Source organism: Vulpes vulpes, chromosome 6 (genome assembly GCF_048418805.1).
Source record: "Vulpes vulpes isolate BD-2025 chromosome 6, VulVul3, whole genome shotgun sequence".
Classification (NCBI taxonomy): Eukaryota; Metazoa; Chordata; class Mammalia; order Carnivora; family Canidae; genus Vulpes; species Vulpes vulpes.
In genome coordinates this window covers 121,492,995-121,507,391 of record NC_132785.1, presented here as the reverse complement: position 1 = coordinate 121,507,391, position 14,397 = coordinate 121,492,995, and the positions used below count along the sequence as shown (strand labels likewise).

Here is a 14,397-nt window from a genome sequence, read left to right as displayed (position 1 = left end):
GACAGGGCCTGGGACCCTTCACACGCTCCCTTCCAAATGTCCCAGTCCCTCCTGGGACGTCTTGCATCCCTTCTGTACCCAGCCAAAGTCTGTGACACACATCTCCCTTCACAGACTCTTCCCAGCTTCCATGGGGCTCCCACGGGGCGCTTTCTCAGGTGGCTCAGTCCTTCCCTCCATGCCCGGCCCTGGAAAGCTGCCAAATGCTGGTGCCAGGCCCTAGGCCAGGAAGGTGACACCTGTTACCTGCACTAGCCCTGTGAGCCCAATGTGACCCTCCCTCTTACAGAAGCTCAGAGGACCTGGGTGACTCGTCAGGGTGGACACAACTAGAATAGCAGATGACAGGCAGGACTGCCTGGACCAGGAAGGGCCGGCTGGCACCCGCCTGGCTACCCACAGCTTTGTGCAAGGCGGCTTCCTGTTCCAGTTCCCCGCCCCTCCTGGACCTGCTGCCTCTGACACCCAGAGCCTCCTTCCTCCAAGGCTGGCAGAGACCTTGCACTGCTCAGGGTGCACACAGAGTCCCAGAGGAAGAGGAGGAGGAGGAGGAGGAGGAGGAGGAGGCGAGGCTGCCGTAGGAGGTGTGGAGGCCACCGCAGCACAAGGATTGGAGGTAGAGGGGCATAGGGCACTGCCCTCCCACCAGCCCTGAGGGCACCGGGCTGAGGGATCCAAGCTTGGCAACAGCGTGGAGGGTGGACCACTTGGCATTGCCCATCCACTGCAGGAGGTGGGAGGGGCAGCTGGGTTCGGAGGGAGGCCATTGTACAGATGGAAACACTGAGGCATGGGGAGAGGAAGAAATGGCCAGGAGGTACGGAGGCCAGGCCGAGCTCTCTGAGCCGCTGAGACATAGAGCCCCCGTGAGGAGAAGCCCATTCAGCCAACTGAGGGGAAAGAGCCTGAAGCCAGATTGTGGAACTAGGGCGGTCAGGATGGGAGTGGGGGTCCTCCCCGCTCTGAGCTCGTCCCTGCTCCTGCATGGCGGTGGGCCGCACGTACTCCCCTCGCAGGGTCACTGAGAGCACGGAATGGGAGAAGCCTGGGGGAAATTCCTGGAATGCCCCCTCCCCCAGTGACACCAGGGAAATTCCTGGAATGCCCCCTCCCCCAGTGACACCAGGGGGACCGGCTGGCACAGGTAGGGCCAACACCGTAAAGGGCTCCCTGCACACACCCAACACCAGGCTCTGAGCTAACCTGGGACTTCAGCATTGAATCTTCACGGCAGCCTGACGAGGGGAGCACTGTTGCGATCCTCGTTTTAGAGGTGGGGAAACTGAGGCAAGGGGTTCTGAAACCACTTGTCTGAGATCTCACAGTCAGTGAAGAGGGGAGCTGGGTTCTCAGGTCTGAGCCTACGTGTCCGAAGAAGCTGCAGATCGTTCCCCTGGCACGGTCCCACATTTGGGACCAGGGGAATGAGAGGAGGGACAAAAAAAAGCACTCGGCCACCCCACTAAGTGTCTATAGAGTGCCTACTATGTGCCAGGCAGGTGCCAGGGTGCACAGAGGGGGCGTTTTTAAAGAGATCGCCGTCAATCTCAACCCTGCACCACCACCTCCCCCACCACCAGTGCCCCTGGGCCGGGGTGGGGGGGGTACCTGCAGTAGCCCCAGAACAGGGCCGCATTCCCAGGAAAATTCAAGCAACATGCGCATCGCATGCCTCTGCTGGGAGCAGTAACAGGCTGAGGCTCGCCAGGAATGCAGCCCCGTCCTGCCCAGAGAAGCCCAGAGAGCAGGGCTGAGCAGCCCAAATTAAGAGCCCACTGCACGCCCCACACTTCAGGGAGGTCATTGGGTACATCGCTGACAACTGTGCCAGGGAGCGGGACTTCCAACCCCCTCCGATGCAGACAAGACCACCTCCTGGTTCAGAAAGGTGAAGCAGCTCGCCTGAGCTCACACAGCCCTGCTTACAGATTTGCCCTCTGCCCCCCGGCCTCCGCGTGCCAGCCCAGAGGAGCTGTGTCAGCACTGCCCGTGGCCCATTTTCTCCTCTGGAAAATCGAGAGAGTCTGAATCTGGGGCCAGCTTGGTGACTATGAATGAGCATCCTGGGTTTCCTTGCCTGCCAAAGGAGCTTTACATTCCCCGCCCCCTCCCGGGGTCTCAGGGGGCGCTCAGCAAGGGGTAGCCTTTGCTGGAGCAGCCACTGAGAGCCCCCCAGGGGGAGGGCAGGCTGCTGTCGCAGAGAGTGTGTGAGTCATGCCACCCGTCCGCGGGTGCAGGACGCCGCGGTTTATGAGCTGGGCACAATGATCCCTTTGGTGAGCTGGACAGAGGGCCGGGCGCAGACGGGCAGGCGGGTGGGCAGCTCGGTGCTGGCCTATGGACTTAGTCCCTGTTTGCTCCTCCGATAACCGGAGTGACTTTGGTTAATATTCACCAGCAACCACCCCCGTCGTCCCTGCGGGTCCACAGCTTAAATACGAACTCGAACGGGGCTCTGTCTCCTTAGCCTTGGTCACCGGCCCCGGCCTGGGACAGTAAACTGTAAGTATGCCTTCCCCTGGGGAGAGCCCCTGGAGGCAGGGAGGATGGAACAGGTGAGGGGACAGGAGGAGGCTGGACCCCCTGTTGTCATGGCAACAGCAGCCCTGGAGGTCCCTGCAGGGCCTCCCCAGTACCTCCTGGTGGATGTACCAGCCGTCTGGGCACAGTGTGGAGGTGGGGACCCCAGGAGGGAGCAGGCCTCTGTTGGCACAGCTCCTGTGCCCTTCCTGTGGGTTGTCACCTGCTAGCCTTGCCACCTTCCCCGTGCTCAGGTGCGTATCTTTTTCCCCTTCTACGGGCGAGAATGATAAGGCCCAGAGAGGGACAGTGGGGAGCCCAGGCTCCCATAGGGACCTGGTGGGGAAGCCAGGTGGCACCAGAGCCCAGAGTTCCAGCCACTCATCGGGCCTCCGTCTTCTGCAGATGCTCCCAGAACAGAACCATGCTGGCCCCAGCCTGTGCTCAGTGGGTCTCTGAGACCCCCATGCACAGTGCAAGAGGAGAAACCCTAGAGGGGGGCCCCGTCCTTGGGGCTTTCAGCTGTGCTCCTGAGGCCTCACTGTAGCCAGCGGGCTGCTGAGCTCCTCAGGTGCAGTCAGCACTGAAGCCTCGCACCCACCTTCTGAGGGGGTTGCCTAGGGTGTTCCCATTTTACAGATTAAAGAAATCAGAAAGAGACGCTCCTAACTTGCCCCACAGTACACACTGGCCAGGATCCCAACTGGGGTCACCTAGCTCCAGAACTCATGCTCCCAAACCTCTTCCTCCTGCCAGCATAATTCTCTGGGGTCTTAGGAGCCAGCTGGGGAATGGGAGAAACCGAGCCAGGCTGGCCTTGAGGCTTCTGATGCTGGGTGACCCTGAACCACGGCTCAACCTCTCTGTCCCCTTGGACAAACTGTAGGCAACCCTTGCCCTCTTTCCCCTCACCCCAACCCCGCCCCCAGCCTTGATCTCTGGGAAGGACACAGTTTTTTCTGTTATCCGTTCTTGGAGATGGGGGCTCCAAGATGATCCAAGCCAAGGCCTCCAGACTCCCAGTGGCGCTCCAAAAGATACGTAACCATTGATAACAGCTAAGCCTCCCTGACAGCTGATTGTGGTCAAGCATTTCTCGGAACTTTGTACATATTTGATTTGCACAATAGCTCTGTGAGGAAGCGCACCCTTGTCATCTCCAGGAGACAGAGGTTCAGAGAGGTCAATTAACCTGTCCAAGGTCACATGCTGCTGTGGAATTGTACTCAGGCATTCGGGCCCCAGAGCTGCTGGCTTGAGCCCACCCGGGATGCTGCCCTCTGCATTTAGCCTGACCACTTTCGAGCGTTTTCTATTTCGAGGTCTCTGGCTTCACCTTTGTAAATGCAAAGCTCTGAAATCAAAATGCCTGGGATTAAATCCCAGACCCGTAAGCAACCAGGTGGGTGGTTTTCAGTAAGTTGTTCAACTTCTAGCAGCTTCCATTTCTCCATTTATAAAATGGGGCTGATGGCCAGTCCTGCTCCACAGGGTAAGCATTGAGGGGGCATTAGATGAGACGGGGCACGCAAAACACCTGGTGTTTACGGGGTGTGACAACCGTGACAGTGACGCTGGTGTTGGCTCAGCACGGGGTTCGCAGCGAAGAGGCAATAAATACACACTCGGAGAATCGAATTCTAATTCTCCAGACTCAAGAGGCTGTTCATGGCTGAGCAGGGGCTGCCTCTCTGGTCCTTGCAATGTGGCGACTGGCCAGGAAGAGATCTGCCAATTTCTACCCACGAACCCCACCTGTGCACAGGTAGGGAGAGAGCTTCCACACCTGGCAGGTGCCCGCCCACCCATGGCTTTGCTCGTCCCTCACATCTGCCCTGTGAGGGGTTCTTTCCTCTGCAGTCGGGAAGCCAAGACTCCAGGGAGTGAAGTCACTCGCCCAGGGCTACTTGCCCGTCCGCAGCAGGGCTGGGTCACGCCGGGGTTTATTCAGTGCCAGGTTTTAGCAGGGCGTTGACGCCCCTGTGGCCTTCCCGGACCCTGCTGGCTCACTCCGGATCATTCATTTTATGCTCACAGGTGGAAATTAGAATTCGGCTAGGTAAAGGGATGGCTTGCCTCCTGCGCTCCTCCCACCTGCCCTGGACCCTGGCAATGTCACCACGACACCTTCCCCCTTTGGGCTTAACCCTTGGTCTGTACACCTCCGGGTGTTTCCTTGTCTACTTTATCAATTCCCGCTGCCTTCCAGAGCATTAGGCTTCAGGGGGTGCAGGGTGCGGTGCTGCCTGTGATAGAAGGGCATGGGGGACCTGAAGTTGTACAGAATAATTGTGAGGCCAGAGGAAGCCAGCGGGGGCTCAAGCCCAATGTGAGGGTCCCTCGGGGCCCAGTTCTGACATTCACAGACTCTGGGACCAGAGGACTTGGCTGTCTCTGGAACGCTTGCAGTTCAAGTGGCAGGAAAGCCAAGAGTTGCTCCCCACTTTGTCACCGATTTGCTATGTGGCCTTGACAAGGCCCTCACCCTCCCCAGCTTCAGACTTTTTACTGTAAAAAGAAGGATGTTACATCCACAGAGATGGATGTGGCCCCTCCCCAGCTCAGCCCAGGCCAGCAGCCCTCGGAGAGGGGGGGCACCTCACCCCACCGCCCAACCCCCAACAGGAAGTCTCCATCTATCTTGCTCCATCAAACCCAGATACCTTCTAACTGAGAATCCAACATTAGTGCAGGGGAAATTCACTGGGGTCCTCCCCTACCTCGACTTCTACAGCTGGGGGGACCAGGTCCCTGGACAAGAAGATGCTTGCCCACGGCCAAGGTGGCCCCACCAGAGGGCCATTTGCAGAGACCCAAATCTTGGCCTCATGATCTCTGAGCCCTGCAAAATTGAGGGGTTTCTGCAAACCACAGAGGCCGGTGCCAAACCCAGCGGGGAAGCGAGGAGAGGCCTAGGGACATGGGAACATACAGAGCCAGTGTGAACACTGACCGCTCTGAACCCACTGGCTAGTCTCAGAAAAAGATAAACATGTATTACGCAACGTGTGGTGTGTCATGTTTGGATCGTTTAGAGGCACGAAGGCCAGGGTGGCAAAGACAGACCAGTTTTGTGCTTCATCTTGTCTTATTCAGAGCAAACTTTTAAAAGTCTGCAAGGATAGACTTATTTCTGGCTTCTTCCCCTCGGGTTTTCCAATTCCAAATGCAAGGATTCCTTTGTCCTTGTGTTTTACTAAAACGACGAGTTTAGCTACGTGAGAAACAGCTCACCACGCGGCTGCGGGCTCACTCTCCAATGCTCGGGTCTCAGTTTCTCCATCTGTGCAGGGGAGCAGGTTGTACCTAGGAGGTGCCGACTGGTGGTCCCTGGCAGGCGCACCCCTGGAGTAGAGGGAGCTCTGAGCACCAGGGCGGGCTCTGTGGTGCTGTGGGTGACACAGACTATGACCTGCCTGCTCTAGCTGGTTCAGCCACCAGCCTTGCTGCTCCCTCTTGCATCCCTCCCACCCCGAGCCATGGAACACACGTCCCTCCCCTGCCTGCCCACCGCGGGCTTCTGCTTTGCAACCCCCACCAGCCCCTAGAGCCCATCAGCGTAAGGTCTGGCATATGGACCTATTTCATGAAATTCTCCCCATACCCTCACTTTCTATATGAGGGAAAATGAGAACCAGGGAGACCAAGTAGCTTGTCCGGGGTCGCGTGGCTGCTAGTGACAGAGGCCACATCAGAACGCAGGACTATCTGAAGAAAAGAGATGTTTTTCGACTTCCACACCGCGCCCCCTACACACAATCACACAACCCAATATACTAGAGGAATCAATTATCTCTGCTGCCCACACCACTGCCAGCCCCAGAACTGGACAGAGGTGGTGACAAGAATGAGCCGGTAAGCTGACTGCAGGGTCTGCAGCCCATTCGTGTGGCTGAGGCCACAGATGCACGTGGGGATGCCCTTCCGTGCGGACGAAACTGCTGGGGGCTAAGTCTCACCACGAGTGGTGAGTGGGGACAATCCTGCAGCTCCATGTGCTCTGGCTGTGTGTCCCTGGGCAGGTCTTACCCTCTCTGGGCCGCAGCCTCATGTCCATTCAATAGGAGGAGTCAGTAGAAGTGTCCCCTTTCCATATCCAATCTTACCTGAACCTGATCTGGTCTGATTCCTGGGTAGTCATGCACCAGTCTCTTATATTCATTGTGCCTCAGTTTCCCCTTATGTAAAACAGGGGCATGGCGCTTGTGCACAGGGCAAGGGCCACTGCAGGTGGTTGTACAGCCATCAAGAGCGTGAACTCCCACCACCCAGATGACCCGGGTCTGTGATTCTCCTCCTGCTACTTTCCTGCTCTGTGGCCTTGGGCAGGTGGCTTAAACCTCTCTGGCCTTCGGTCTCCTCATCAGTGAATGGACAACTGTCCCAGGTCATAGGTCATCACAAGAGGGCAACGAGATGAGACGGCGCAGTGCCTAGAACGGGGGTCGGCACGTGGCGAGCCCTGCAAGGGCCTTGCTACTGTTCTGTCCTGTGATGAGGATGTAGGAAAGTGTTTGGCCAGGGCCGGGGCACAGTAGAGGTTCAGCAAACTCTGTGTTCTACATGGTGACAGTGGCTGGGGGACTCACCTTGTGGCCTGACCTGGGCATGGTGCCCCTTCTCTCTCTCTCTCTTGCAGGACAATGCCATCCTCCATCACCTGGGGCCTCCTCCTGCTGGCAGGCCTGTGCTGCCTGGTACCCCGATCCCTGGCTGACGGTCTCCAGGGAGACGCTGTCCAGGAGACGGATGCACCCCACCATGATCCTGAGCACCAGCCAGCCTGCCACAAGATTGCCCCCAACCTGGCTGACTTTGCCTTCAGCTTGTACCGCCAGGTGGCCCAAGAGTCCAATACCACCAACATCTTCTTCTCCCCCGTGAGCATCGCTACAGCCTTTGCTATGCTCTCTCTGGGCACCAAGGGGGACACCCACACCCAGATCATGCAAGGCCTCGGTTTCAACCTCACTGAGAGATCAGAGAGCGAAGTCCACCAAGGCTTCCATCAACTCCTCAGCATCCTCAACCAGCCAGACAACCAGCTGCAGCTGACCACCGGCAGTGGTCTGTTCATCAACGACACCATAAAGCTACTGAATAAGTTTTTAGAGGATGTCAAGAACCTGTACCACTCAGAAGCCTTCTCCATCAACTTCAGGCACACTGAAGAGGCCAAGAAACAGATCAACAATTATGTAGAGAAGGGAACCCAAGGAAAAATTGTGGATTTGGTCCAAGATCTTGACGAAGACACAGTTTTCGCTCTGGTGAATTACATTTTCTTTAAAGGTGAGGTTGCAACACCGGCCTGAGCTATTTCCCACAAAAACATCCAAAAATATTCTCAAACACCCAGTTGTGAAACTTTCCATGGTAGTTCAGGATGAGTAGGACAGTGTGTCTCTGCATGTGTTATTCAGTTTCCCACACACAGCCACGTCATACTTTCCATGATCACCTAAGGTCAGGTGATGATGGGTTGGAAAGTCAAATCATCATTTAAAAAAAAAAAAGATTTTATTTATTTATCTGACAGAGAGAGAGAAGGAAAGAGAGCACAAGCAAGAGGAGTGGCAGGCGGAGGGAGAGGGAGAAGCAGACTCCCCTATATAAGCAGGCAGCCCGATGTAGGGCTTGATCCCAGGATCCTGAGATCACGACCTGAGTGAAGGCAGATACTTGACTGAGTCACTCAGGCACCCCAAATTGTCATTGCCTCTGCAGGACTTTTCAGAGCCTTTAATGTCCTACTGTGCATTGTCCAATCCCAACCAAGGAGGGAGGTAAAATAGGCAGCTTTAGCAGAATGTGGGAGGGAATGAGGTTGCTTAGATCATGTCTCTGACAAACTCAATGCAGTGGCAGGAGGGACAGCTTCGGTTCCAATCCTTCCTCTACCGATTATTAGCTGCGTGACTGTGGGCAAGTCATTGTACCACTTTGAGGTTCCAGCTTCTTCTCTGCAATAAGGGCATGATAGTACCCTTGTTGTCAGGTTTCTGTGGGGACTGAACACCTTACAAGGAACACGGGATCTCACGCTCACACAGCAGGTGCTCAGCTGACCTTGAAATCCAGCCTGGCCTCCTCCCTGAGGGATGGCCATGTGGGGGGCCTGGGAGGCCCCAGAGGGCACTGTGAGGTAGAGGAACAGGGGCTGGGGCAGGGAGGGAAGAGCAAGGCCAGGGCTGCCTCCTTCACTGTGCGGGCTCCTCGCTCTGGAGGCAACAGGATGATGGAGAGCCCAGGGCGAGGGTGGACAGGTCTCTTGGCTCTGCTGGGGAGCTTCTGGAGGGTCTGGCCCCTCTCCAGCCTCAGTGTCCATCTCTGTCCAATGGGAGAGTTGGGCGCAGGGGTCCCCGGGGCACCCTCCCACTCTGACTTGCCCGGACAGGGGGCTCTCTTGGGGTGGGGGGCGGGGGCAGCTGCCCAGGCACCTGCGTCCTGCACGGTGATCTAGAGAAAGCCTTGGAGTGGGGGCGAGAGGGGTTCCCTGAATGACAAGAACCTCCCACAAACAAGGGGCAGGGGACTCGGACGGGGAGGTGGTCAGGGTCAATAGAACTGAGGCCAATAATTTTCATTTAGAATCTCCCAAGTCGCCCTCAAATTAGTGAGCACAAAATACAAATAAAATGCTTGCTCTGCACATCCAGATGGGCATCCCTTAGCCTCTATAGTGTAGGCATTCTGGATCCTACTCTGGTCTTGCATCATTCTCACAAAAGTCCTTCAGTAGACCATTCATCGTAGCCCCGGTTTTACAGAACCTGCTTTACAAACAGGTTCAAAGAGAAGGATCTCGGCAGGAGGCTCAGGGCTTCTTTTTTTTTTTAATTTAAATTTATTTTTTATTGGTGTTCAATTTGCCAACATACAGAATAATACCCAGTGCTCATCCCATCAAGTGCCCCCCTCAGTGCCCATCACCCAGTCACCCCTACCCCCTGCCCACCTCCCCTTCCACCACCCCTAGTTCGTTTCCCAGAGTTAGGAGTCTCTCATGTTCTGTCTCCCTTTCTGATATTTCCCACTTATTTTTCTTAATCCCACCATCGTATCCAACCCTCCTCCCTCCTCCGGCTGATGCCCACCCTCCCTTCTCTGCAGGCAAATGGGAGAAGCCTTTCGAGGTGGAGCAAACCACGGAGGAGGACTTCCACGTGGATGAGCACACCACGGTCAAGGTGCCCATGATGAGCCGCCTGGGCATGTTCGACATCCAGCACTGTGCCACGCTCTCCAGCTGGGTGCTGCTCATGGAGTACGTGGGCAACGCCACTGCCTTCTTCATCCTGCCCGACGAGGGCAAAATGCAGCAGCTGGAGAGCAAGCTGACCAAGGAGGTCCTGGCCAAGTTCCTGGAAAAGAGACACGCCAGGTGATCCTCAAACTGGAGGACGACCCGGGAGCGGCCAAGGCAGGCCCGGCCGGGGCAGGGGAGGAGGGTGGACCCACACCCCGGGGGCCGCACCACTGTCCTGACCCTGTGCTCCAGACACGGGCCTGTGTCACTCACGCAGCACAGGGCTCCAGGCCTGTTCCTGGGGGACTCCCTGCCCCACCAGTGGGCACTGCCCCTCCCCTGTCCCAGGGCCAGCACCTGCCCTGGGGAACCGAGAAGGGGGACATGGGCTGCGGGCAAGGGGAGCGTGGCTGTGGAGTTAGAGGACGGAGAGCCCAGGGCTAGATGGGGAGGGCCCGCCGGGACCCGGCTGGAAGAGCAGCGGCCCATTGCACGTTTGGGGGGTCCTCGAGCAAGGTGTGGGTTCCTCTGTCACTAGACCGGGGCGGTTTGATGAGGTCCCCGGAGTGAAGCGACACAAGAGCCTGCAGCCCGGACTAGTGCACAGCTTGTAGCCGTGCGGCGCCCAAGCCCCGGGAGTGCTCTATCGTGTGTGCCCCACAACGCACTTGCACGTAAGCATGAGGTGCATGAACACGGAAAAGGAATCAAAGACATTGCAAGTAGAATGAACACAGTTACTATCCGGAAGGACGCATAATACCAGTGACGCACACACACCAGTGAATGTGAAAATACAAGGAGCATAAGGTTACGCTTGAAACAGCATTTGAAGACCTCTCCTACCCCCAGCCCTGCCCCCCAGCCCTGTGCTCCTTGCACCAAGGTCGAGGAAGGAGAACCAGGTGGGGCACAACCCAGATCTGGTCACGTCAAGCCTCCTCCTCACTCTGGAAGACCCTTCTGGGGACCACACATTGTCCCCTCGGGAGGGGACAGCTGAGCTTTCAGCCCCTGCACTCACACATGCCTCACTGAGCAAATGTCCCCAGGCACCCGCACCACACCGACGTTCCCCCCAGAGAAGTAGAGAAGTCCTGGTCTGGGGGCACCTGACCCTGCAGGGCAGTGTGCTCAGGGCTCCCCAGGGAGTGCCTTGGAGGGCTGCTCAGAGGAGGCAGGACACAGCGCCTGAGACTTTACAGGGCAAGCCCACCCCTGTGCTTCTCTGGCCCCAGGGGCTGGAGAAGCTAGAAATTGGATAAACCCACGCACACCCCAGTCCTCGTGTGGACAGGGAGAGGGGCCGCTGAGCGGGAGAAAGAACCAGAAATGAAGCACTCAACGTGTGAAACCCTTTTGTTTCCCAACCGTCCTGACAGGTCTGCCAGTTTGCGCTTGCCCAAACTGTCCATCTCTGGAACCTACGATCTGAAAAACGTCCTGAGCAAAATGGGCATCACCAAGGTCTTCAGCTCTGAGGCTGACCTCTCTGGGATCACTGAAGAAGGGCCCTTGATGCTGTCCAAGGTGGGTTGTCGCCGGGTGTCCAAGGACACAGCTCACAGGGGGTCTGAGGGAAGGGACAGAGGGACACAAGCACACCTGCAGACTGAGGTCCCCCTGGAGGGCCGTTGGAGCCACTCAAACAGGAGTATGGGCAGGTGACCCTGGAGGAGGTGGCCTCAAGAGCTTCTGGCATTTTGGGGATTTCCTCTGTGCTTGTGTCACTGACCCTCTGTGTCATCTTTGGCCAGGGCCTTCCCTCCTTTGGGCTTCCATGGACCCGTATTTACAAAGACAGGCTTGGGCTCAGGGATTTCAAAGGACTTTTGTCCCCTGTGTCAGTGACACCAGGAGCTATTGGCCAACCACTGAGTCTGAGTTAACGAGGGATTTCACCTAAGGAGGCCGTTTATTCAGGAAAGTTGCAGGTGACCAAAGACACAACCACAGCTCAATGGCCGGCTGGGATCTGAGTGCTGGTGTGGACCAGGCACAGAGAAGGCCCCCCTCCGAGTCCTGGGCCCCAGGGCACTGGACATCTGAAATTGGAACCGAGGCAGGAGCCATGGGGACGAAGGGCAAGGAAGTCTCCCTGCTGAGACTGTGGCTCCTTCCCAGGGAGGTGGTGGAGGCTGGTGAGGAAGGAGAGTGAGGGTCAGCCGGTGGAGTCAGGAGAGGCCTGGGAAGGTGGTGAAGGCCTGTGTGCCTGTGGATGGGGAAGGACCTGCCAGGAGGGAGAGAGGCCTGAGTGAGCCCCTCCCTGGGCCCTGCTTCCAGGCCAGGGAAGGGGAGCACCCCACTCAGATCAGGCTGCTGTGCTCCATCCCCACAGGGGCTGCACAAGGCCGTGCTGACCGTCGACGAGAAAGGGACTGAAGCTGCAGGAGCCACCTTTCTGGAAGCCATCCCCATGTCCATGCCGCCCAGTATCGACTTCAACAGGCCTTTCCTCATCACCATCGTCGACAGAGACACCAAGAGTCCCCTCTTCATGGGAAAGGTGGTGAACCCCACCCAAAAGTAACTGCCTTGTGGGTCAGGTCCCTTCCAGATGCCATTAAAGAGTGACCCACCCCAGGCTCCAGTGTGACGTGTGACTCCTTCAGCCCCTCATGTCTTGAGTCTCTGTCTCCAACCCCAGGAGGCGAGTGGCAGGGGCGGGGGCAGGGGTGGAGGTCCCAGCCATCACTGTGCACCTGCTGTCTTATTCTGTATGAGGCGTCTTCACTGTCCGAGTGCCCTGTGAGGCTGGGAGGAAGGGTTGCCTTTGCCCCAGTCACTGTGGAAAAGCTCTAGGCTCGAATCTTACCTGGGAATCCCCAAGGGGCATGGCAAGGGCTCAGATACCAACCTGCAGGCCTCCTCCTCTTGCTAAGCCCCCCAGGCCCGCTGTGTGCGGAGTGACACCCCCTGAGAGCCCCTCGGCCTGCAGGGCTGCCAGCACCGACCACGAGGCTGCCTCCCTGTGGCTCCCAGAGCCTTCAGCTCACACGGGGGCTCAGAGCTGCCCCATCTCCAGCCGTAAAGAGATAATATTCGGTCCCCTTCTCATCCCACCCTGTCACCTAAGCTAAGCTTGGGCTCCTATCACTCAAAGGTCTTTCCTGCCAAAAGCTAGGGTTGATTCTTTTTTTTTTTTTTCTTTTAAGATTTTATTTATTTATTTGAGAGAGAGAGAGAGAAAGTATGAGCAGGCAGGAAGGCAGAGGGAAGGGAGAAGCAGACTCCCTGCTGAGCAGGAAACCCAACGTAGGGCTTGATCTCAATACTCTGGGACCATGACTGGAGCTGAAGGCAAAGGCTTAACCACCTGAGCCACCCAGGCGCCCCGCCAGGGTTGATTCTTCCTGGAGACTTTCTCCATGGGGCTAGGCTGGGAATACACATCTTCCGTCTTTGTCCTTCAGTCTCTGCTCAGGGACCTTCAGACACAATACCGGTCTTCCACTTCCTCTTCTCTCCAGGTGGGTCTCTGGGTCCTCGTCTGCGTCACCTGCTCAGACTCATCCCGAACTGCCAGCCCCACCCCCCAAGACACTTACCCTGTGTGTCGTCTTCTTCCCAATCATGTGGCCAAGTTGTGGCTCTGCAAAGTTATTCTAATGAATTCATGGTCGTGGGAGGGGAAGTAGGCCATCAGCCCCACTAGCCCTACCTGCCCTCCCTTGGCTAAGCTCTGACAGGAGACATTTTTCATCTTGCCTTGATCTTGCCCCGTGGCCCTCCCCCTAGTCCTCAGAGGGAAACCACAACTCCCACACCACAGCTAGTGGCCATCCCAGGAGCAGCCCTTTCACTAAGGGCCATGTGGCTCTTTCTCATCCTACAGAGTCCCCACTGAAGAGTTATTACGGCGGTCAGGAGGTCCTGCAGGAACCCAGCTTGAGGGAGCCCTTGTCCTTGGGAAGGACTGCCCCATCCCGTAAAAAAACAGTAATTCCCACCTAAGTCACTCATGGGGGCCGAATGTATATCTACACAACTGGGTGGAATCATATGATATTTAAATTATTTATTTATTTATTTAATATTTTTTTTTAAATTTTTTTTTTTTTTTTTTTTTTTTTTTTATGATAGTCACAGAGAGAGAGAGAGAGGCAGAGACACAGGCAGAGGAAGAAGCAGGCTCCATGCACCGGGAGCCTGATGTGGGATTCGATCCCGGGTCTCCAGGATCGCGCCCTGGGCCAAAGGCAGGCGCCAAACCGCTGCGCCACCCAGGGATCCCTATTTAATATTTAAACCTTTTAAGTCAGAATGGCCACATGTGTGCAACTCCACATAATTCAATATAATGGATAAAAATTCAGCTGCCTCCCAGGGAAGTCTAATATCATCCTGATTTTTCTCTGGCTGGACACTGCGAACCTGCGCAAGTTCCATGCCCAAGACAACCGTTGTCAGACACCTGGAACGAGGCCAGAGTGAGAGCAAGTTCAGAGTCGGCAGCGTCCCAGCTGTGTGACGTTAGCAAAGTCGCCAAGCCTCTCTGGGCCTCGGCATCTTCATCACGGTTAAACACCCATTTCGAGTTGGTGTATGCTACCAAGCAGGGACTCAAAACACCTTTCAAAGGGGAGCAGAGCCAGGTGCCGATGTAAGGGACAACATTGGTGACATTC

The 14,397-nt window shown here is 56.6% G+C and overlaps 1 protein-coding gene across 3 annotated transcripts; it reads left to right on the top strand.

Moving 5' to 3' along the window:
* The first annotated feature begins 295 nt into the window (after nt 1–295).
* SERPINA1 (serpin family A member 1) lies at nt 296–12,354 on the top strand. 3 transcript variants are annotated; one of them, XM_072762233.1, is made up of 5 exons: nt 296–616; nt 7,160–7,812; nt 9,634–9,904; nt 11,152–11,299; nt 12,108–12,354. In XM_072762233.1, exons 2-5 carry the CDS (start codon nt 7,164–7,166, stop codon nt 12,297–12,299), a joined length of 1,260 nt encoding a protein of 419 aa, XP_072618334.1. In that variant the 5' UTR covers nt 296–616; nt 7,160–7,163; the 3' UTR covers nt 12,300–12,354. The 3 variants fall into 3 exon arrangements, with proteins under 3 accessions (XP_072618334.1, XP_025838362.1, XP_025838361.1); XM_025982577.2 differs by lacking the exon at nt 296–616 and adding an exon at nt 2,381–2,502; XM_025982576.2 differs by lacking the exon at nt 296–616 and adding an exon at nt 2,460–4,285.
* The last annotated feature ends 2,043 nt before the right edge of the window (nt 12,355–14,397 follow it).

Coding starts and splice junctions, on each gene's coding strand:
- SERPINA1 (XM_025982576.2), top strand. CDS start 4,224: ATGTGGCGACTGGCCAGGAAGAGATCTGCCAATTTCTACCCACGAACC. Junction 4,286..7,159: donor CGAACCCCACCTGTGCACAG/GTAGGGAGAGAG, acceptor TCTCTCTTGCAG/GACAATGCCATCCTCCATCA. Junction 7,813..9,633: donor GAATTACATTTTCTTTAAAG/GTGAGGTTGCAA, acceptor CCTTCTCTGCAG/GCAAATGGGAGAAGCCTTTC.